The following is a 23,774-nucleotide window of genomic DNA, read 5'->3' as shown; positions in this document are numbered from 1 at the left end:
GGAGGGTGCCTTTGGTGCCCCCCCCTTTCCTTTTGCATCTCTCATTTCCCTTCTGCTATCAGGCAGGCACAGGGCTATGGAATCTTGTAAACAGATTCAGAGGAAGGAATTACTTCTCCCAGGAAGGCTGGGTTTTCCAGAGCACAGGCGGAATATAGCCCTTACTGGAGGTGAAGCTGATTTAAAAGTCCCACAACACCTCTTCCTCTTTCTCAGCAAGTGCCACCTTAGCCCCCCTTCACGCCCCCTTTTCTGTCTTCGGGAACTGGGGTAGCTGTGACCTAGGGTCACAACACACATGGATGGCCTCATGGTTTGGGGGTTGTCATTTCATTTCTCTGAGCCCCAGAAATGGGGGTCCCATTTAATTCCCAGAGGTGTGGAGGTGACCCAATGGGACGCTTGAAACATCCCCTAGTAAAGAGTACCACAGGTGGGTGACTGATTTTGTTCTTATTAAGGGAACCAGTAGGCAGTAGGGGAGGGGCAAAGGCCAGAGGCTGCAGGAGAGGCTTGCTGAGCAAGGCACATATGGGGTACTCCAGCAAACTCAGAAGACAGTTTGGACCATACAGGCCTATCTAACTTGGTTGGAAAACTGAGACACAAAGGAGCTTTTTTTTTTTTTTTTTTTTTTTTTTTGAGACAGGTTTTCTCTGTGTAGTCTTGGCTGTTCTTGGCTGTCTTGGAACTCGCTCTGTAGATCAGGCTGGCCTTGAACTCATAGAGATTCATCTGCCTTTGCCTCCGAGTGCTGGGACTAAAGGTGTGGACCACCACCACCACCACCAGGAACATAAAGCTTTTTGTTTCCTTCCTTCTACTTCCTGGTTGAGATTGTTCATCTAAAAGAAATTCATTAAGTGCCCACTATGTATGTGTCAAACATTGGGCTAAGGCATGGCTCCAGGAGCACAGCCTAGGGACAGAAATAAATCTATACTCATCATCTCTGCATAGACTTCGCACTGAGCGTTCCCACCTTTGACTGACACAGCACTGTGTCCTCAGCTCCTTCTACTGTTAAGACCCTTCCTGAAAGAGGGGCCTGGAGAGATGGCTCAGTAGTTATGAACATTGACTGCTCTTCTAGAGGACCTGGGTTCAATTCCCAGCACCCATATGGCAGCTCGCAACTGTCTGTAACTAAAGTTCCAGTGGATCTAATTCCCTCACACAGACATGCAGATGGAACACCCAATGCACATTAAAAAAACAAAAAACAAAAAACAAAAAAACAAAAAAACAAACAAAAAAAAACTCCAGAAGGAAAGCCAGTAGGAAGGGATGGTGCCAGAGCGGAGACTTGGAGCATGAACATGAAAGGCTTCCCATCTTCTCTTGTCTTCCTCCTCTCTTCCACCACTTAGGTAGCATATAGGGTTCCCTGATGCCCTAGGCTGTCCTAGATGACAGATCTCCCCCATTTGCAAACCCAGGGAAGTAGGTCTCAATTTCTCCAGCTGGAGCCTGCTTGTCTCTTTTCTTAGTATGTTCCATAACAGGGCAACCCAAGGATGAAGATGTGGAGCCTCTGGCCACTGGAGAACTGTGGGGGCTGGGCAAGCTTCTGGCCTCATATAATCCTCTCTGCTGCAGAGACTGGGTTATGAGAGTCCCTACCTCTAGTTGACAACCCTAGGGCTTCAAGGTGGTGGCTGAAGGGCAAGCCCACCTGATAGACTGAGGACACACAGGAGGGAGGGAAGAAATGGTCAGGTTGTAAGAGCAAGCCTTAAATAGCTCCCCTCTCCCAGAAGAGGGCCCCGAGTTCAAGATTGGCGCCTCTCACTCAGAATGAGAGCAGAGACTCCCTCCAGGAGAAACAGGCACTTAGGGGATCTGCTCATTAGCATGAAATGCAAATAGGCCTGGCCTCATTTGCACAACTCGACGCTGGGATTTGGCGAAAGGGCAACCAGGAAGGTGACAGCGGAGCAGCAGCTCTGCCCTCTTCGCCCCACCTTGTCAACTGGCGGGAGTAGGAGCTGAGATGGCCCCAAACCCATGTCGTGGTGCCCAGAGGTCTCTGGGGGATGTGTGGGTTGTACAGCTTTGCCAGGGAAGATTATCTGGGAATCAGGGGCTGCAGGAGGTGATCCAGTCCAGTCCTCAGCTTTTTCCGCGGTGGCTTGTGCTTTCCTGGACCACCGAGACTACGAATCCTGTCGCTTCCATCGTATACACCCTATGCAGATTGTGGAGACGTTTCCCTGCGTCTAACCTCAAACACTTCCAGCCCACCCTCCCCCCACGCTCAGAATTCCGGTGGCATTTGGGTCTCTGACACCCACAGCCTTTTGGAGGCACCAGTGGCGTGAGGGAGCTAGAACTGACTGAGCCCCTGAACACAGGGAGGTGAGGCAGGGCGAAAGCCAGGGTCTCTGCTTGCAAGTACACGCCTGGAAAGCAGGCTAGCTCAAGTGCCCCTCCTAACAGAGTAGTGGAGGAGAGTTGACTCTGTGGAGCATTCTTCTCTCAGGCAGACTTAAGCCGTATTGGGAATCTGAGAAAGGGGAGAAACTGAGGCACAGAGTGGAGCTTTGCATGATGAAATTGGTAAAACTCGGTTCTAGGAGTCATTCCGTTCCACAACACTCGAGGCCCACAGTGGCCTTGACAGGTGGTCTCCACTTTGGGGCTGCAGGTAATCCAGGCTCTGTGGTCTGTCTGATGCCACTCCTGAGGACTACGTTTTTCCAGAATGAAGCCCCTGAGAATAGTCTCCACCCTGCAACGATCTCTAGAAGCAGGAGATGACTCTCAGAGCATCAGCAAGAAGGGTTAGAGTTAGGCCAGGGTCAGCGTCTTAGAAGTGGACCAGGGATCTGGACCAGTAAACCTAAGAGGCTGGTGGAGGACACTCCTAGACCACACCCACCTCTACCTTTTTAGCCTCGCCTATTTGCCTCAGCCTGAAACAGCGGGCATTCCATTTTTCTTCCCTTTCCCGAGACTGGCTCCGGGTTCAAGCGTAGGGTGGGTGGTTAACCAGGTGGAGAGCCTAATTTCGCTGTGGGAACCCGGTAACATTCCTAACTCTTGTGACTGTCTCCCTTCTTTTCCAACCCTGCTTAGAGCTAAGTCCTGCCTTCTGGCTGCTGTCCAATTCGGGGGTCCTGAACAAGAAAGCTGTCAGAGGCCCGTAGGGGCTACCCCAGGACTCAATGCCAAATTCTCTGATTTCTAGAGGCTCCCTCCAGGGGCATCCCAAAGACCCCCGAGACCAATAGAAAAGTGGGTTCGGTCTGGGCAACTGTCTGATTGGCCCCAGCCTTCGGGAGCGAACCCAGGGGCAAGAGGAGGGGAGAAAGGCGGTCCTGGTTTTGGGGTGGGAACCGGATTCCAGCTGTGGTTCTCTCCCCCGATATCCCCCTCCCGCACTGGCACGGCGGCTGACCAATAGAAGGGCGGCTCTGGACCGGTGACGCACGGCGATTGGCTGTGAGGTTGGCTGGGGAGAGGCGGGGCCGAGGCTTGAAGTTGGAGTGAGGGATCCAGCTGTGGTGTGCGCCGGGCTGCTCGCCGCCGCTTTCGCTCGCTCGCTCCGCGTCTCGGCCGGAGGAGGAGGCAGTGGCGCCGGCGACAGCTACGGCAACGGCAGCCACGGCGGCGGCGGCGGCGGCGGCGACATCTCCGCCTCCACCCCCGCCCGGGACGGCCCCCCACCGTCTCCCCGCCCCTCCCGGTCCTCTAACCCGCCGCGGGGCGGAGGAAGGAGCCGGCCCCCACCCCCTCCAAACCCACCCCCAAAGAGATCCCTCCTCCCCTCCCCCCGACCGCCTCTGGCGCGGAGCCGGGACGATGCTGACCCCTTAGATCCTGCTCCAGCTGCGCCGAGGGAAGAGGGGGCGCCCCTCCCCGGACCCTTGCCCTCTGCCGGGTGGCCCCTTTCTTCCTCCCTCTCTCGGGGGCTGCTTGGCCGAAGGTAGCGCCGATTCGGGCAACCGGAGCCTGGGCGCGAAGCGAAGAAGCCGGAACAAAGTGAGGGGAAGCCGGCCGGCTAGTCGGGGAGCCCCCGGGAACCCAGGGGAAGCGGGACTCTCGCCAGGCGGGGCTTCCCTGCGACCCGGCGCCCCGAGGGCAGCATGCCCCTGCGGGCAAGGGGAGCAGGGCTGAACTGGCCCTCCTGGGGGCTCAGCAAGCTCTCTAGAGCCCCCCACATGCTCCCCCGCCGGGGTCCCCCAGTTGCTTGAGGACACCTCCTCTGAGGGGCGCCGCTCGCCCCTCTTCGGACCCCCCGGGGCTCCGGCTGGACAGAGGATGGACGAGGAGGAGGATGGAGCGGGCGCCGAGGAGTCGGGACAGCCCGGGAGCTTCACGCAGCTTAACGACCTGTCCGGGGCCGGGGGCCGGCAGGGGCCGGGGTCGACGGAAAAGGACCCGGGCAGCGCGGACTCCGAGGCGGAGGGGCTGCCGTACCCGGCGTTGGCCCCGGTGGTTTTCTTCTACTTGAGCCAGGACAGCCGCCCGCGGAGCTGGTGTCTCCGCACGGTCTGTAACCCATATCCTTCTGGGCACCGCGATGGGCCGGACTAGGGGGTCCACAGGGGGGCGGGTCGTGTTACCGGAGGGGACCGAAAGCCAGGTGAGTTGGAGAAGTGAGCCTGGACTGTGGACAGTTGAGAGGGGCACTGCTGAGGAGGGGAGGGGGCGTCCGAGTAGAAGCGGAGACTGGAGCAGGTCTGGTGGGTACCCCAGATGAGCCCCACCTCCGAATCCACACACCTCAGTCTTCCTTGGGCGGGGGTGGAGGGGTAGAGGATTGAAATCCAAGCTAGGAAAAGAGAGGAGACGTGACCCTCTGGTACGCAGCTGGATGCTCTACAGATGTGGGCAGAGGAGGGTCGTCATCCTCCAGATGTGGGCAGCTTCAGGAGCCTGGGCTTTCTACTCCTCCAGCTCGCCCGCCGCGGGTTAGCGAGCTGGGTTTGGTTTTCGAGTTTGGGGGCAGGGGTGGAGAGGAAGCTGCGGGGACGGAGGAGGGGAGACCGCAATCTCCTGGGGTTTCCTTATGCCCCCGCCCCAAAGTTTGCGGCGGATTCTAGGGTCCAGTCGCCCAACCTGGTCCTCAAGGCTGAGGTTTTTACTGACCTAGCGGGAAATGGGGGGGCAGGTCCTGTTACCCCCCCCCAACACCCTCCCAATCCGCGGGTTGGAGGCACAACAAGGAGATTTCGGCGGCGGCTGATGTCAGGGGTGCAGAATGAGAACAAGATGTGGTGAAGGGGGAGCTGTCTGCCCCCAGAGCTGGACTGTAGCCCCTTTCAGAGAGAGCCCAATGCGGCCAGCGCCCTCCCCGCCTCAATTCTTTATCTGATGTCGGGTGCCTAAGGTTGGGTTGGGGAGTTTTGCGCTGTTTTTTTTTTTTTTTTTCTTGTGGGGGGAGACCGACAAGAGCTCCGGCAAGTGGGGGATGGGATTAAGCTCGTCCACACACTACGCCTTCCCTTTCACAAATCAGAGTGTTCCAGCTGATGGCAGACCAGGTATGGGAAACCGCAGTCATCTGAAAATCTGAAAGTGTTGGGGGGACCAGGAGACTGCCAGTGTGTTCACTAAGGAGGACTGAGGTCGGGCACCCCAAGCCTACTCTGTGGCTAGGTTTTGGAAGTGCATGCCCCACATTCCAGGCAGATGAATTTTGCTCTTCACCCGCACCTCTTCCTAGCCTGGAGCGGTCAGGGAGCCCCTACTCCTCTAAAAACCCGTAGCACAAAGCACAGGCTTGACTGACGCCCAGCTCTGGGGTACCAGAAAGGTGGGGGCTGGCTGGCACCAATATCCCAGGAACCCCTAGTCTCTTTTGGCTCTCTCTCCTTCCAGCCCAGAGGTTCTCTGGGACTCAGGGTGGGAGACCCCAGTTCTACCCTGTAGCCCCTGGGAGCCCAAGCGGGGCTCTGCTTTGGAGAGGACAGGGGCAGTGGGAAGCTTGTGCCGCCTTCCCTCTGCAGCACCGACGCCTCTAGTGCGCAAAGCAGGATATGAGCCCGAGTCCCCCACCCCCTGCTCTACCCTCTGTGAGTCTTCAGGAGCGCCCCTAATCATCCTTCCCGATCCTCTGCCCCTTCTGTCCTTCCTTCCTTCCTCTGAGCTGAAGAAAGGAGAGCAGCGGGCCCTGAGGTCTGTGGTCTCTCCAACTGCTGCTAACAGACAACACATCTTGAATGGTGAGCCTCCATCCCAAGGTCCCCTTCTCCGTGGCAGAGCTGGAGATGAGAAAAGAAGCCCTCCTCTCCACTCCTAACCACATTATGAATGGGAAAGCCCCAGCAGTGCCTGCCTTCTCGGCCTCAGGGGTCCTGGGGTAACTGGAAGATCTTGTCTCCTCTCCTTCCCAGTGCCCCCTAAGAACAGAGCTCTTGGCAAGCATCTCTGCCCACTTGCCCTATCTCCAGGTGGAGGATCTGGAGGTAAACGCTTTCCTGGAAGGAGATAAGAGCCTAGGCTTGTAAGAGGGGAGAGAGGTGGGACTCGAGTGTTAATCTGGAGGCTGGGGAGCAGGCCCAGTCTGGAGGGGGGGGGGTCTTGGTTGTGTAGAACCTATGTCCCTATAGCTAGACTAGCTAGCAGGTCAACTGAGGGTAGGCTGAGAACAATTTCTGGGTAAAGGGGGTTGCCTGTACTGTGCTCCCCATCGTTCCAGTTCCAGTCCTATCCAAGTGACAAGGGCCACTGTATTTCCACTGCCAGAGAGGGGCTCTGAACTACCCCCGGAGCGTCCCCCTGTCCTTTCTCTCTTTTTGGTTTCTGCGAGGCGTCTGTTGGCTCCAGGAGTCCCCAATGTAGGTCATGAAGACACTGGTCCTGAGGGACTTGAGGACAGTCTTCCCACCCCCAGTTAACTGAAACTAGCCAGCCTTTTTCTTACTATACTTTTCCTTGGCCCCCTCCTCTTGCAGCCCCATTAAGAGGCCAGATTTCCTAGAATGAAGAGCTAGATGCAGGTAGGAAGTGTGTGTTCGTGTGTGTGTGTGTGTGTGTGTGTGTGTGTGTGTGTGTGTGTGTGTGTTGGGGAGGAAGGACAACAAGAGGTAGAATGGACACGAAAGTGTATGTTCCTGTATTGGGGAGAGCAGAGACCTGGGCCCCAACCAGCTCTCAGGCAGGCCACAGCCTCCCAGGTTACAGGGAATGCTGGCCTTTGCAGTGTGTTTCTTACAGTGTGAGGGCGTGCGTTTCCCCTCCCGGGAAGGAGTTCCTAAGCATTCCCTCTCGGGCTGTTGTGTCACATCTGGAAGTTTGTGTAGGAGTTTCTCCAAGCTCAGAGCCCAGCACAGCTTTTTCTCATTTGGAAATCACAGGCTGGCATTTGGGATGCCGAGAGAGGAGGGGTGGGAGGGGGCCAGGGAAGGAGAGGGGAGCCTGCCAGGAGTTGGGGGGAGGAGAAGGGGGAGGCCTGAGAGGCAGGAGTCCTAATGGCTTCCAGAAGTGAATGTGAGTGTGAGGCTGTGTGTCACTGTGTGTGTCTGAGTGTGTGCCTCTAGAAGGGAGGAGGCCCTAGGAATTTCTGTAGTCGTCTTCCTTACCATTGTCCCAGTGCCCAAGTGTGCCTATGTTTCCCGAGGGAGGATTCTCCACTGGGTCTTCAGAGGAAGTGTGTGTGTGTGTGTGTGTGTGTGTGTGTGTGTCAGAGGCGGGGAGGTTATTTGAATCTCATATGTTCCTCGTCCCCTTTCCAAACCCTAGCCCATCTAGAGAAGATTCTGGGAGAAGGGCTAGAGGAAAGAATAAAGTGGAACTGGGGGCAGGAGATCTTCGGCAATCTGTCCCAGATCCTCCTTTCTTCTGGGTCATATAGACTCCTTTGCACGCACTCTGCTCCACTGCTGGGGGACTCCCCATCACCCCGAGTGCCAGTTGGAGCCATTCCTGGGATTACCCCTCCACCCTGCCCCCCTTCTGCTGCTCCCGCCCCAGCTCTCACCCCTCCCTGCCTGCCTCAGTCGGGATGGCGACAGACACACTGCTCACACACACAGACACGCACATGCTCACACACACACACACACACACACACACACACACACACACACGAGTCACAGACATTTGAATCAGATTTCTGGCCTATTTCCCCTCCCAAAGATTCCAGTGGCGTTCTCTCTTGTGTCTCTGTGTCTCCTGTCTCTGTCTCTGGGTGGGGCTGGCTGCCTTTCGGGCAGGCTTCAGTTTTCAGTTTAGTTGGAAACCTCTCTCCCCACACACCCACACACCGGAGCTGGGGGTGCACAGGGAAACAGACTAGTTAGAGGGAGGGGGCCTCTGTTGGGGAATCCCCTTTTCTGAAGGGGAAAAAATGAGCACAGGCCCTCAGACTGAACCCCTGAATCTTCCTCCACCCTAGGGAACATTGGATCCCATAGACCACCAACCTCTCTGTGGCATGGGTGAGGCAAGGACCTGGCCCCCAACCCCCAACTCTTATTAGAAGGCCAGAATTCCTGGGTCCAGGCCAATTTCCTCCTCAGTGTTCCTTAGTCTCACATTTCCAGACTTCTGGGAGGGAGGGAGGCAGCTAGAAGACCTGCTTGCTGTCTGGGTTCACACCCCAGGCTCAGGGCCTTAGATCTATAGTTGCCAGGCTAGGCAAAAGCTGTGTCTAGATAAAAAGCTATGGAGAAGACTCATTTGTGGATATAACATGCTCTATTTCCCTCTCCCAGGAAGGAGAGGAGGGGGAGGGAGGGTAGAGAGGTCCTCTTCTGCCATTCTCTTTTTCTCTGCTTTTGATGGTGGGCTGTGGGGAGGAGAAAGATCCTCCCCTCTCCTGCTCCCACCCTTTGGGATCCACTCCAGCCCGGACAGTCACCATAGCAACAGTAGACATGTGACCGCACAGGTCTCTCATAGTCACTATGGCAACCAGTGTCCCCCGTTCCCTTGGTTACCATGGAGATCTGTCACATGGTTTCCCCCCAACCTGATAACCTGTGGGTCTCCCTGCTTTTCTTTCCTTGCATGGACAAGAGAGCAGTCTGGGCAAGGGGAGAGCATGTGTAAGGGGGGGTGTCTCTTTAATCACCATGGCAACAAATCCACACCACCTGGTGACACATTCTCCTGTTGTTATGGCAACAGAAGAACATCACACAGTGACATACTGCCATGTTCCCAAGGAAACAAGCCCCACCCCGAGAAGGGTGAAAGACCCTCTTAAATAGTCCTCTATTCCAGTTATTCTAGATTTTATACTTATCTACAGTGAAGGGGGAGGTAGAGTGCTAGGCGTGTACCTGGGTGCAGGCTGGATTGCCAAGGGGCCTGCAGAAGGGAATTTTGGTGAAGAGCCTGATGTGGAGTTGTCTGGGGTCAGATTCTGACTACCAGAGGCCCCAGTCTGAGCCTGTAAAAAGTAGGCACCGGAGAGGGGGCCGTCTCCTCTGTGGGGTCAACTCTGTTACGCCCCATATCACTGTGACTGATTTGTCACCGCAGAGGGGAACATCAGGAAAACCTGAGTGGGGAGGCACATCTGGCTTCTAGATCAGCAGACGACTGACTGATGCATTAGTTCATTCATTCATTCACTCTTCCCATGTACCCATCATCTGCTATGGACTACACACTGCACTGGGCTCTGTGTGTGGGTACTGTGAAGGATGTAGCTGAGTATCCTTACCTGCCAGGAGCCTAGAGCCAGCACAGAGAAGAGCCAAGCATATGGATGACTTCACTCAGTAGAGTCACTGCCATTAGATGTCCCAGTACATATCCTGGGACCCTTCTTCCCTACTATTGTTCCCGCGGGCCCTCCTGGGTGCTGCTTCCCCTGCAGAGAGGAGTGGGTTACTTGGGGAGCAGAGACCAGTTATTAAGGGTAATTGTGTCCTTTCCTTCCAAGTGGTGGCTTTCTCCCTGTTTTCCAGAGTGACCCCTGGCTGACCCCCATTCTGGAGAGAGATCCGTCGGCTACACTCAGGAAAACAGCCCCATAGAAACACTTCATTTCCCCCTCTCACCTACTATCCCGCTTCAAACCCAGGCTTTTATTTTATTTTATTTTATTTTATTTTATTTTTACTCTTGTTTTTTTATTTAAGGGATGGATATGAGGGAAACTGGAATGTCTCAGGATTTCTAGGGTGCTAGGCACAGGAGGTGACAGCCATGTGCACCCAAGAGAAGAGAGACTGCTGACAGGAATGAGGAGGGCTTTGAGGTGGTTGAGGGAGAAGTCAGTGTTGGAGATTCAGCACAGTGATGGGGGCCATCCGGGAGGATGGTTTTGGGGTCTCTGAATCCTCCTGATGATCTCTTCATGCCTGGTGGAAGCCTTCTCGTCTCAGAAGCAAGGCTAAGACAGGAAGGGTCCGTGGGCTCTGGGGCCCTGAGTGGACTGGCAGGACAGACAGCCACCACCCCTTCCTCTTTCCTTCCTAGACTCTGCTTTGCTCTTTCTGCCTGGCTCCTATTTTTCGATGAGGAAGCTAGGCTGTCTTGTTGTTCACCTGTGGGGTCCAGGGCCCAGAACCTTCTTTATCTAGAGGTCATCTTGCATATCCTCGTGCCAATGGGCTGCAGGTAAACCAAACCTCTCAACAGAACTCACCATGCAGAAAGGCCCGGGACAGAATTCCCTCTGCCCCTAGCTACTTGGGTCTGGGTTAGAAGGTACCAAAGGTGTGGCGGTCACCCGGCCACGTGTATGGTGCCACTATTGCCCACTCTGCACAGCTGAGGCTTGTACCAAGTACAGGGTCTGGCACGGGTCTTGATTCCAAAAGGCGTGAATGTGACGAAAAGGCTGAGGATTTGGAGAAGCCAGGGAGCTGGTGGTCGGAGAGAGAGCCTTGGGCTCCTGTGAAGTGCGAGGGGGGGGGCAGAGTTGCAGATGTGGGCTTTCCTTCTGGTACCAGGGCTATCCCGAGTCCCTGCCTGCTTGGGCAGTCATGGTGCAGGGGAGACAATGGAGTAGACCATGAGCTTGGAAGCCTTCGTCTCGTCTTGGCTCCTTGAGCAACTTTGCCATATGACTTGGCTTCAGCTCTCTGGGTCTTGCTGTCCTTGGGTTGTGGGGAAATAAAATGATCCACCCTGGATGCTTCTTCACGGGGCTGTTGTGAGCAGCAATGGTGGCATTGTGTGAAAGTGCGTGGTAAACTGTAAGGCAGGCTTAATCCGACTGTAGGTTTGTGTAACACATTCGCATACATTATCTCACTTGCTTCTCACATCTCCCCAGTGCGGTGGGGAGAGGAGGATCAGATTCAGAGCAAACTCATGGAGCCTGGCATTTCCACAATCAATTCTATTCCCTACATGGCTTGTGCAAATAGTCAGGGTATTTACGGCCTCCTCTACCTTACAAATGAGGAAGATGGAGCTGGAGAGAGAAAATGACCATGGGAGGCCCGGCCCCTTCCACCTCACTTGCAGTGTTTCCAAAGGCATTGGGAGCTTAATTGACAGATCGCAAGTGTTAGGTATGGCATGGGAGGCACCTTTAACTCAGGCTCTGGATAGCTGTTTCCTTGACCCCTGGCACCTGGTTCGAGCGCATCAGCATGCTGGTCATTCTTCTCAACTGTGTGACTCTTGGTATGTTCAGGCCATGCGAGGACATTGCCTGTGACTCCCAGCGCTGCCGGATCTTGCAGGTGAGTGTGTGTGTGTGTGTGTGTGTGTGTGTGTGTTTCTGTCTGTCTTGTCTGTCTGTCTGTCTGTCTGTCTTGTCTGTCTGTCTGTGTGTATTAGAGGAGGGGTTGAGTGGTTCTTGGATCTTAAAGCCCTGAATTCTGGTCTGCTAGAAGCCCTGATCCCGCTGGTGGGCACTGGGTGGGGTGGGTGCGTCCCCCATTCTCCTCAGTTTCAGCAGCTCCTCCTCCCCACCTTAGGCCTTCGATGACTTCATCTTTGCCTTCTTTGCCGTGGAAATGGTGGTGAAGATGGTGGCCTTGGGCATCTTTGGGAAGAAATGTTACCTGGGAGACACTTGGAACCGGCTTGACTTCTTCATCGTCATTGCGGGGTGAGGGCTAGGGCTTGGGTTAGGGTGGGGGAGCCTTGGGCAGGTCTCCTGCCTGTCTGGCTGTCCACTCTGCTGTTCCTTTTGGGTCTGCTCTCCTCTGAGGAGACTGTCATTGCTGGGGGTGCCCCTGCCCCCTAGACAGAGAGCTGATCTTCAGCTTCCCTTGGTGGAGGAGAGGGAAGAGTCCTAGGTCATCCTGCCACCTCACAGCAGGATTCTTCACTGGCCTCTTTCACATGGAGCTGGCCCGCAAACTCAAAGGGCCTCCTTCCCGGCCCCTCCCCACAGGATGCTGGAGTATTCGCTGGACCTGCAGAACGTCAGCTTCTCAGCAGTCCGAACAGTCCGTGTGCTGCGACCGCTCAGGGCCATTAACCGGGTGCCCAGTGAGTGACCCCTTAGCCCTGCCCCCTGGACAGAGGGCCCTCAGAGGAAATGCTTCATGACCTGACCATTTGAAGCTGAGGCAGAGGAGGGCACGGTCGGGACCCAGTCAGAGCCTCTAACCCTGGTGTTATCACTAGGAAAGCTACCTGGGAAAAACCTCTATTCCACTCATTTCAGCCAGGCTTTGATCCAAAGTCTTAGAAACACCTCACATGACCCCTTTCCAGGGGAATAAGGGTGGGTGGGGACCAGAGGAGAGCTCATCAGACCAGCAAGAGGAGACACAAATTGTTAATGGTCTTTTTGGTTTTCACTGGTGTGACGGTACTGGCACGCAACACCACTTCTCTCAAGACAAGGCCACTCCACGCCTTACCCTCCGGCTGTGGTTGCGTTTCTCACCCCCCCCCACCCCCACCCCTTTCCAACTCTTGCAGTGACTGCTGAGACCATTATCTAAATTAAACCGCATTGGTTTCTGGAGCCAGCAAAGGTTTGGCAGCTTCAGCTCCCCTGACATTCTGCCCCTCCCCCTTTGCAGGCCCCCTTTGCAATTCCTCGGCCTGCATAAGCTGCAGATGGTCCCCACTGGGGCCTCAGGAGGGGGCGCTGTGCCTTGCCTGATGCTGTAGTAACTGTGTGTGTGTGTGTGTGTGTGTGTGTGTGTGTGTGTGTGTGTGTGTGTGTGTGAGAGAGAGAGAGAGAGAGAGAGAGATTCGGTTACCTCTGGGAGGGCAGAGCTGCTGAACGAGGCCCGGGGAGTGGGGGGGGGGGGCATGCTCCATGTTAACAGGAGATCCAGAAGAGGGGCGTGGCTGGCCTCCTCTCCCAGGTGACAGTTGCTAGATTGATGGACCTCAGACTAGCTCCTGCTGTAATTCCCTTAATGCAAGCCCTGAGGAATTGATCTCAGTTGGAGCTCTGAGGAGCTGAAGGAGGGTGGAAGGAACTGAGGGGACAAGGACCGGCCGGCTGGCCAGGGAAGGGTGGCTGTAGTCACCAGGAAGGTTAATCAGTTGCTGTGTTAGTGTTTAAAACCTTTACCCCTGAGGAAGCAGGGCCCACACAGGGCACTCTTTAGGGGTCAAATGGGCCACCAGAGGTCCATCAGTTTGACAAGGGCTTGCTTGGGGGGTCTGGGTCTCCTAAAGGCTAGTTCAAGTATTTGGGCTATTGAGTCCTAGGCCTGGAGTGAGGATGGAGAATGGATCCCTAATGGGGCTTTTATTTGGGATTGGAAATGCGGTGCCTTTGTCCACAGAGGGAGCGTTAGCTGTTAGCTGCTATACTCCCAAGAAGACAGAGTTGTATCTTCAGACCCTGATTTCAAGATCCGGACCCAGCAGGGAACAGAGATGCAGGGCTGGGGGCTGGGGGTGGGCTCAGAAACCTGGTAAAGTGCTGGTCATCTTGGGTGCCTTCCAGCCTTCCTCCAGGAGATCTGTCTCAGTTTCCCCAGTGGCCCCAGGGGCCATCATTTAGGAAGGTCAGGTGACTGTGGCTGGTGAGAGGAGGAAGTGGGAGGTGTGTGTGTGCGCGCCTGTGCCTTGGGAAGCAGGATTTGGAAGCACAAAAACCTAAATTTAAGTCCTGGCGCCTACATTTAGCAGCTCCCATCCTGAGCCTCTCACGTCACTTCTGTGAGCCTCAGACTTCTCATCTGTAAATTGGGGGTGATATCATCAGCCCCGTGGGGACAATGGGAGAGTAAGGTGGGACTCAGAAATCTGAGAGGGCTTTGGAAACCACAGTTCCTCTGGATAAGGGTTGGCACCATACAGCAGTTCATATGGGTGGACCGAGGGGGCTTCAAGGGTTACCTGGGAGATGTAGGCATATCTGTCCGTCTCTCCTCCAGCTTGAATTGGGTCTTCTCAGCATCCCTAGTGGGCCCTTGTGGGAAAGACTGCCAGGCCTGTGCCAGGCCTAGCTAGGCGAGCCTGGAACCCTCAGCATGGCTCTTCTGCCTCCACAGGCATGCGCATCCTCGTCACATTACTGCTGGACACCTTGCCTATGTTGGGCAATGTCCTGCTGCTCTGTTTCTTCGTCTTTTTCATCTTTGGCATCGTTGGTGTCCAGCTGTGGGCAGGGCTGCTGCGGAACCGATGCTTCCTCCCTGAGAATTTCAGCCTGTGAGTGGTGGACCGGTGGGTGATGGACTGGGGGGCTGTGGACCTCTCTTAGTCCCTGGCTTCCTGTTGCCATGGATATAGCTGTTCTCCTATCTGGCATGCATTTGGCTCTCAAACCTAGCTACACATTGGAATAAACTGGGGCATTTTAAAGCCCTGATGCCCAGGTATGCCTTCCAGAGATTCCCGTTGCATTGACCTGGGGTTCAGCTTGGATCTAAGCATTGAAGAAGCCCTTCAGAAGTCAGGCACAGTGGTGTACATCTTTAATCTCGGAACTCTGGGGAAAGGGTTGGGTGAATCTGGGTTTCAGGCTGGCTCAGTCTACATAGAGAATTCCAGGTCAGCCAGAGGTACATAGTGAGACCCTGCCTCAAGAGAAAGAAAGAAAGTGGGAGGGGGGAAAGGGAGGGAGGAATGGGGGGGGAGAGAGAGAGAGGGAGGGAGGAAGAGAAACTCCTTGAGTGCTTGCCTAGCATGCACAAAGCCCAGGGTTCAATCCCCAGCACCCCATAAACTGTGTGTTGTGGTGCACGCCTGTGATCCCAGCGCTCAGGAGGCAGAGACAAGAGAATCAGGAATTCACAACCATTTGGCTACGTAGAGTCTGAAGCCAGCCTGAAATACATGACAAAGGGGTGGGGGAGGGGTGGGGAAATAAACTCTTCCTGGTGATTGTGACTTGCAACAAAGTTGGAAAACCAGTTCCGTGTTGTGGTCCCCTGGACTCTGGAGTTCCCGACCAAGCTCTCCTATCCCTCACTGCTCCTTCCCTTGTCCACAAAGCCCTATTCTGCCCAATCTCCTCTCCCACTTTAGGTCTGGCTTCCTCTGTGTGCCTCAGTGTACCCACACCAGTCTTTTCTTGGCTCCTCCGTGGAGAACCCTGCTCCCCAACTTTGCCTCTGTCTCTTCCCTCCCCCTGCAGCCCCCTGAGCGTGGACCTGGAGCCTTACTACCAGACAGAGAATGAGGATGAGAGTCCCTTCATCTGCTCCCAGCCCAGGGAGAGTGGCATGCGCTCCTGCAGGAGCGTGCCCACCCTTCGTGGGGAAGGTGGCGGTGGCCCGCCCTGTGGCCTGGACTACGAGGCCTATAACAGTTCCAGCAACACCACCTGCGTCAACTGGAACCAGTACTACACCAACTGCTCTGCAGGCGAGCACAACCCTTTCAAAGGCGCCATCAACTTCGACAACATCGGTTACGCCTGGATCGCCATCTTCCAGGTGGGGCCGTACGGGCCTTGGGGTGTTCCCCCACAACAGTCCCGGGACACAGCCCAGACTGGGAGTGCTCATCCTTGGGGTTAGGGTGGTGGCCAGGGCCTTGGTGGAGGAGGCGGAAGGAGGCTTTAGGGGTCCCAGCCAGAGTCAGCCGTCTCTCTTGCCTCCTCAGGTCATCACCCTGGAGGGCTGGGTCGACATCATGTACTTTGTGATGGATGCTCATTCCTTCTACAACTTCATCTACTTCATTCTCCTCATCATCGTGAGTGACTCCTTCAGCCTTCGTGGGAGAGGGAGATAATGGGGATGCAGAAGGAGCAGTGACTAGAGGGGACGTTCTTAGCTCTCAAGTCCTGTAGAGGTGGTGGCGTCTGCCATGCTGGGGAAGGATAGGGGGTGAGTCAGGAGACATCCAAGGTCAAGGCCAGACTCCACTGCTACTACCGTTAGGACCTTTTGTAAGGCATCCCCTTTGAGGCCCCGGCCCTGCGATAGGCTTCTGATTCTTTACCCATAAAGTAGAGGGTTCTCAACCCACAGAGCTGTCATCACCTTCTCTAGGGGTGCCCAGAAATGGCCAAGTGTGGTTCTGACTTCATGAGCTCTAGGGGAGCACTGCTGGCATTCTGTTGGAAAAGAGAAAGATGTTAAACATCCTGAAACGCTTGCAACAAAAAAAAAATTGTACACTCAAAATTCCAATCAGTATTGAGAAATACTGTGAGATCTCTTATTTCTTCCAGCTCTGAAATTCCAAGGCTTTCTGAAAGCAGAAGACAGACCAAAGCAGTATCGTTTAATCATTTTAATCACTACCAGTCATAGGAGATGCTTTCATGGCTACCACTTATAGCTGATATTTATTGGGCACTTACAGTGTGCCAGCCACTGCTCCCCGAGGCTTGGGCATTTCATCCTCACCATGATCTCATTGCCACCTTTGTTTTCCAAGCAAGGAAAATGACTTTCCCTCATTTATCTGCCCCCGCCAAGTGCCTTGTCTAAACTGAGGATCGGTCTTGCCGGGGAGGGCTGTCAATGCTGGTGTGGCTCTTCTTCCTTACATGCTCCTGTGATGTGGCCACTTCAAGGATGGTGGCCTCTAACTTCTAAGTGAGAACTCAGAGCTCTAGAGGGTTGGCCACTAGTCCAAGATCATGCAGGAAGTCAGGGCTAGCGGTGGGAAGTCAGCTCCAAGTTACCAACTCAAAATCTAGTCCTTCCATTTTCCTATGTCACCAAGAGCCCAGTGAAGAGCCAGGTGGAGGGTCAGATACTGAGAGAAGGAGATTAGGAATGAGATTAAGAAGCTGGGGGTGGTGGCACACACCTTTAATCCCAGGACTTGGGGAGGCCCAGGCAGATAGATCTCTGGGAGTTTGTAGCCAGCCTGGTCTACAAAGTGAGTTCCAGCATAGCCCTGGTTATACAGAGAGACCCTGTCTTGAAAAACCTTAAAATAAAAAAATAAAAAAAAAAATAAACTATGAATAAGATTACGATCACTGAGGACTAGCTTCAGAGAAGTGGGCACAGAATGAAGCTCCTTCTGGGGAGAGAGACAATGTGTAGGCTCTGAGAAAGGGCGTCTTCCCTAAGCTACCACAACTTTCCCAGGTGTGAAAGAATGACCAAGCTTGGAGCAGAGCTTGGCTGTGGACCTTTACCACCCCTGACCATTACCACAGTGGTGAGGCAGGTACTTCAGGGTAGCGCTGGCTCATCTGATCTTTGTTGCTGTTCTCAAGCTTGCTCGGGTGGGGGAGGGGCAGACCAGGACATCAGGGGCCTAGTTTCCACCCTCCCACACACCTCCTGAAAATTCTTTCCAAACAGCTCTCTGGAATCACACTAGTGAAGCTAATTATCATAATTACTAGGACATGAGCTAGAGAAAAAAAAGTCCGCTTTGTCACCACAAATATTTATTTCCATCATTCAGGCTTGTTGTCTAAAGCAGTAGGTTACTCAGGGTCCTGGGGGAAACTGAGGCATGGAGGTGGGGACTGGGGAAGGATGGGCAAGTCAGAATGACGGTTTTGTTAGTCTATAAGGGTCCTTCTTTTCAGCTGGGGATACTGAAGTCCTGTGGTTAAGTGTCCCCCAAGATCGTGCAGCTAGAATTGAAATAAGTGGGAGAATTATGAGTAAATCTCAAAAGGTTTTAATCCGAGTTGAAGGTTCTCTGTCTCCAGTAGTACATTCATTTCTACGGCATTCTCTCCAACCAGAAACTGGGGAGATGCCTTAGCGTCTCCATGCATACGCGTTTAAAGGCTGGGAGATACCAGCAAAGCATGCTATCACCAGCAGTAGCAACACCCTGAACTTCCACAGGGTTCAGTGTCAGCCTTACTTAACTTGATCTGTGTTAGCTGAGTGATGGTGGGCTAATTGCTTGACCAGTCGGAGCTCCAGCTTCTCCGCTGCCCAGATGGCCAGTGCCAAAGTGTCTGCTCCCCAAATTATCATGACAATAAAAATGGGAGACTGCCTGGACGATTGCAGACCCCATGCCTGGCCCACAGTGAATTCATTGATCGGGGCGGCCGGCATCAAGATCTGCTTTTCTTCAGGACATCTCCTCTTTCTGCCCCCACCCCTGCAGGTGGGCTCCTTCTTCATGATCAACCTGTGCCTGGTGGTGATTGCCACACAGTTCTCAGAGACCAAGCAGCGGGAGAGCCAGCTGATGCGGGAGCAGCGTGTGCGATTCCTGTCCAATGCCAGCACCCTGGCAAGCTTCTCCGAGCCAGGCAGCTGCTATGAGGAACTGCTCAAGTACCTGGTGTACATCCTCCGCAAAGCAGCCCGCAGGCTGGCCCAGGTCTCTAGGGCTGCAGGTGTGCGGGCTGGGTTGCTTAGCAGCCCAGTGGCCCGTGGTGGGCAGGAGCCCCAGCCCAGTGGCAGCTGCTCTCGTTCACACCGTCGTCTATCTGTCCACCACCTGGTGCACCACCATCACCACCATCACCACCACTACCACCTGGGTAATGGGACGCTCAGAGTTCCCCGGGCCAGCCCAGAGATCCAGGACAGGGATGCCAATGGGTCTCGCCGGCTCATGCTGCCACCACCCTCTACACCCACTCCCTCTGGGGGCCCTCCGAGGGGTGCGGAGTCTGTGCACAGCTTCTACCATGCCGACTGCCATTTGGAGCCAGTCCGTTGCCAGGCACCCCCTCCCAGGTCCCCATCGGAGGCATCTGGCAGGACTGTGGGTAGTGGGAAGGTGTACCCCACTGTGCACACCAGCCCTCCACCAGAGATGCTGAAGGATAAGGCACTAGTGGAGGTGGCCCCCAGTCCTGGGCCCCCCACCCTCACCAGCCTCAACATCCCACCTGGGCCCTTCAGCTCCATGCACAAGCTCCTGGAGACACAGAGTACGGGTGAGAGCGTGGGTGGGTGTGCTGGGACCCCACAGTTGGAGGCTGGGTGGTAATCTAGAAGCGTAGGGGTCCGGAGTCTGAGGATCCAGGGCCCAGGGCCCAGGGCCCAGTTTCTCATGCTGCTTCTTGTAGCCCTGGCACCTTCAATCAGTTCCATCATTTCTTTTGAGTCCTAACCGTTTCATGTGTTCAAAATGGGGACTATGATTATTGTATTACTACAGTGTAGGGAGTAAATGCTAGCTGTCACACATGCGCACCTACCGTGTGCTGCATTCCATGCCTTTGGCCATACCATCTAACTACGGCTGCCTGATGTGTGCCTGTCACATGCTTTGCAGACAAGATCTGCTTGAGTCCTCCGGACAGGCTGGTAATTAAGCTTGCGTGCACCCTTGCTGTGTGCATAAGAAACAAGGTGGCTAGGGGTGTGGGTGAGTGTGACCTCGAGACCGTCTGCCTGACTCTGCAGCCCACTCTGCATCCTTTGTCCCAAGGCTCAGCGGGGGAAATGGTGTGTGACTGTGGCAGTCTGGTGCCTCACAAGGTGACTGCTGTGAACAGAGAGACCTGGAGCAGGAGCAGCCCAGTGCCGAAGGCGGCCAGCCTGTGGGTGGGACGTGGGTGACCTGGGGGAGTGTGATGCTTGCCCCCTTGTAGGCTGGCTACCCTTGCAAAGACAGCCTGCGACCCACGTTTCAGGGAGGATGTGGTGATAGAAAGTAATGGGATATGTGAGATGTCCCCTGGGAGGGTGTGTGGAGACCAGACAGTGTCAGTACAGAAAACAGAGTGAAAGGTTCTTAGGCTAGCTCTCTCGCCGGCCCGCCATGGGTCGTGGAGGACCAGTCACATCTCACACCTAGGCCTCCATTTCCCACTGTGTAATAGGTGGGATTGAGGCTGTCACTACTGTGGGAGCTAACGGATGGCCTGTGGTATACAGACACATTCAGGCGGGGGACATGGCATTTTGTGTCTACTGGAGGTCAGGCCTTGAGCCAAGGACCTCCTCACACTTGCTTTACCCGAGTAGTCTCTGAGGTGTCATTCATTTCTCATATTCTGTGACCAAAACAGGATTTAGATGGATAGGGATGCCTTGGAACATGTCCCTGTGTGTATTCAGAACACATCTGGTATACTATGTGTGCTTGTGGGCATGAAGGAAGTGTGGGTTCCATGTGTGCATGTGTACATGAGGGTACAAGTGTCTGATTTACATGCATTTGGGTATAGTTCTCCTTCCTGGTGTCTGTCTGCACATGTACATATATATGTGCATGGGTCTGGTATATAAACATTGGATGGCATGGGAGTGTTTGGGTACACATGTGCTTGCTGTGTGTGTGTGTGTGTGTGTGTATGTGTGTGTGTGTGTGTGTTGTGGTATATAGATTGCATGTGTTCACTATACATATGCACAGTATGTGCATGTAGTGCATATGTATGTGTATCTGGTATGTGTGTCTGGTATGTGTGGGTGGGTCCCAAAGATCCCCTGGGAAATGCTACTCAGCACTGTGTGGGTGCAGGCCTGCACTCTCTAGGGAGGGGAGATGGTCTAGGTTCCTGGCAGAAAGTTCCTAGGGCATAGGCCATAGCTTCATAGGACATAGCTGTACAGGAAGGATCACAGAGGACATGGTGGCTGCCTCTTTACCGCAACCCTAGGATCCTCAGAAGCGACCATCAATAGGGTGCTATTGACATTGGGAAAGTCTGTTATTCAGGAACACCCCATTCACTAAGTGCCTACCACAGCCATCACTGTAACCCCAGCCCCTCTCTCACAGGCTCCCCATCTTCCTAGGGCAGGGGAGCGCCTGGTGGGCGTCCTGATCCTCTAACACACACTCTTTTGTTCCAGGAGCCTGCCATAGCTCCTGCAAGATCTCCAGCCCTTGCTCCAAGGCAGACAGCGGAGCCTGTGGGCCAGACAGTTGCCCCTACTGTGCCCGGACGGGGGCAGGGGAGCCAGAGTCCGCTGACCATGAAATGCCCGACTCAGACAGTGAGGCTGTGTATGAGTTCACACAGGACGCTCAGCACAGTGACCTCCGGGACCCCCACAGCCGACGGCAGCGGAGCCTGGGCCCAGATACAGAGACTAGTTCTGTGCTGGCTTTCTGGAGACTCATCTGTGACACATTCCGGAAGATCGTAGATAGCAAATACTTTGGCCGGGGAATTATGATCGCTATCCTGGTCAATACACTCAGCATGGGCATCGAGTACCACGAGCAGGTAAGAATGCAGCCCAGGCTGGCTCCAGATAACTGCTTCTTCCCTAGGGTTGATTCCTCTTTGTGTGGAAGTGGCTGGGAGGTGGAGAGATGAAGTGGTGGGTGGGGTCTCTAGAGGGTAAGCACAATGATTGCTATATGCTTTCTGAATGGAAGTCGCCCAGGCAGGTGCCGGTTTGTTCTGTCTGGGAAGGTTTCTCAGAAGAGGGAGGCTTTATGTGCATAAGTAATGAGCATCACATGTGTCAAGAAAGCCACCAGAAGAGACTTGGGTCTTTGGAGAAGGCCAGGCAATCGGGAGATGTGCTAGCTCAGTAAGCAGAGGGTGATTGACAGGCAGGAGGGCCACTCAGGTAGAAGTGAGGGATTGGCGGTGTTGAGTGGATGTGCCTGAGAGAACATCAGGGTGCAGCCGCAGGGCAGTCTCGGCTTGGTCTCAGGTTAGAGCCTTGCTGTGAACCAGGGTGCCTCTGGGTAGATAAGAGTGCCCAGAATGGCCAGACGGCTAGAAATCAGCGAGTTGAGGAGCTGCTCCAGGAAGCGGGGTGTTTAGTCAGGAGAAGAGGTTCAGCAGGGACAGTGAGCTGTCTTCAAATATTTGAAGGACTGTCGTGTGGAAAAAAGAAGCTTGTTCTGTGGGTCAGCAGCTGCCAGCTATAGATCTGGGCTGAGAGGGGGAAGCTACCTCCAAGCTGTGCAGGTGGAACGTGTAACCAAGGCGGAAGGGGGGGGGGAGCACACTGGCCTGGGCTGTCTAAAGAGGCTGGCCAGTAGCGATGCATGTGGGTCCTTCCGTGCTTTTCTCTCTTACACTGTTCGTCTGGGTGCTCTTGCCAGCCTGGGGCAGCAGAGAGAGAACTGGCCACCAGAACCTCTCTTTTCCTGGTTTGGAACTGAGCATGCGCCCCTCCCCACCCTACCCCCGTTCCAGATCCCCATGCTGAGACAGAGGCATGGAGAGCTTGTGACAGCCCAGCACGATATAGGAGAAGTATCTCAACCAGTAGGGGCCTAGCCAGGGTGTGTGAAGCCAGCAAAATGTTCACTTTTCAGAGGGTTTCGAAGCCCCGCACCCTCACCCCACCAACCTCTGCCCTGGAAATGTCATGAGCATTTGGCTGTTACTTAAACGGCCCTGTCTGGCCAGGCACACCCCCGTTTGTCACATCTCATTGGCTCCATTCTCTCTCCTTTGAAGGACCCAGTATGGAGCAGCTAGGCTATGCACTGTTCTTCTCCCGTGTCAGCGAGGTGTGTGTGTGTATGGGTGGTGGAACCACACACCGGCTGCGGTGCCAGTGGGTGGCCATGCATGGCACTGGGTGGGCGTGTTGTGTCTGGGCTGCGTGGGGCGTGGGCATATATGCACATGCTGGCTCTGCCAGCCTCCCTGCAGAGAGGTGCGCTACTCTGCCAGGTGGCTGGGGGAGAGTGGGGACAGCATTTTCTCCTTCTGTGACCCAGCAGAGGGCAATCCCCTAACCTCTACCACCTGGGATCCCCTAGCCTGAATCGCCACCTCCTCTGCTTCCCTCCGTGTGGGTTGTGCCGGTCCCGCTCTCCCAAGGGAGCAAGCACATTTTTGGTGCCCTCCCCTCTCCCCTGGGGGGTGGGTGGGTGGGATTGCACCCAGCAGTCCCTGCCCGGCCAGATGCTGCTGGTGGAGGCTTTGATTGCACTGGGAAGAAGCTGAGTCACACAGGCTGAAGGCAGAGGAAACTGCAGCAAGAGGGCTTCCAGTTAGATGTCAAGAAGGACGCCCCTTTTGGAGTGGAAAGAAAAGCCATCAGCTGAGGTGCTTCCAGCATCTCCTTACCCACGTTCCCGAGGAAAGAGGAGACAACCCTGGCTCCCCGCTAGCCCTCAGTAACCAGAAGCCTTCATTTTGAAGAGCTGGCAGCAGCTGCCGCAGGAATAAGTTTGTCCTGGTACCTGGTTGCTGAAGGCCCCATGAGAGTGAGTGGGAGTCCTCAGCAGGCTGGGCAGATGACTGGTTGCCGCCTGGCAAGCTCAGAGGGTAGGGAGGGTGGCATAAAACTCCAGAAGCTGCCATGGTCCTGTGCTTGCAGGCACTGTGGCGTGAATGTCCCACCATCTGGGCCCCTGAGCAGGCTGGAGGGGGTGGTGGAGGGGAAGGAGAGTGAGCAAGGATGCAGGGCTGAGAGAGAGTGACACAGAGGGGCTTAGAGGGGAGACGGGAATGGGACAGATGTATGGAGGGAAAGATGGAGACCCAGGGGGAACGGGACAGAAAAGACAGAGACGACAGAGATGTGGAAGAAAGACAGAGACATGGAGGGTACGAGACGGAGACAGAGGTTTAGAGAGACAGGAAGACAGAAAGGACACTGAAGACAGAGACAGAGGTCCAGATGCAAAGGAGGACAGGGAGGGGGCAGGCACGGGCTGGGCGCTCC

The 23,774-nt window shown here is 54.9% G+C and overlaps 1 protein-coding gene across 16 annotated transcripts in view; it reads left to right on the top strand.

Annotated features, from left to right (window-relative positions):
- Positions 1-4,117: 4,117 nt before the first annotated feature.
- The window catches only part of Cacna1g (calcium voltage-gated channel subunit alpha1 G), a 64,745-nt gene continuing 45,088 nt past the window's right edge, over positions 4,118-23,774 (top strand). For 15 of the 16 annotated variants that reach the window (XM_006971977.4, XM_006971969.4, XM_006971975.4 and 12 more), the window contains exons 1-9: positions 4,118-4,505; positions 11,486-11,597; positions 11,835-11,968; positions 12,257-12,354; positions 14,331-14,490; positions 15,419-15,719; positions 15,889-15,981; positions 18,328-19,111; positions 20,982-21,358. In XM_006971977.4, the coding sequence (XP_006972039.1) occupies positions 4,264-4,505; positions 11,486-11,597; positions 11,835-11,968; positions 12,257-12,354; positions 14,331-14,490; positions 15,419-15,719; positions 15,889-15,981; positions 18,328-19,111; positions 20,982-21,358 (2,301 nt within the window). In that variant the 5' untranslated portion in view covers positions 4,118-4,263. The remainder of the gene's footprint in view (positions 4,506-11,485; positions 11,598-11,834; positions 11,969-12,256; positions 12,355-14,330; positions 14,491-15,418; positions 15,720-15,888; positions 15,982-18,327; positions 19,112-20,981; positions 21,359-23,774) is intronic. The other variant, XM_006971974.4, reaches the window with a different exon arrangement.

This window comes from Peromyscus maniculatus, chromosome 8 (assembly GCF_049852395.1).
Source record: "Peromyscus maniculatus bairdii isolate BWxNUB_F1_BW_parent chromosome 8, HU_Pman_BW_mat_3.1, whole genome shotgun sequence".
NCBI classification, from domain to species: Eukaryota; Metazoa; Chordata; class Mammalia; order Rodentia; family Cricetidae; genus Peromyscus; species Peromyscus maniculatus.
This window is presented reverse-complemented; position numbering and strand designations above follow the sequence as displayed.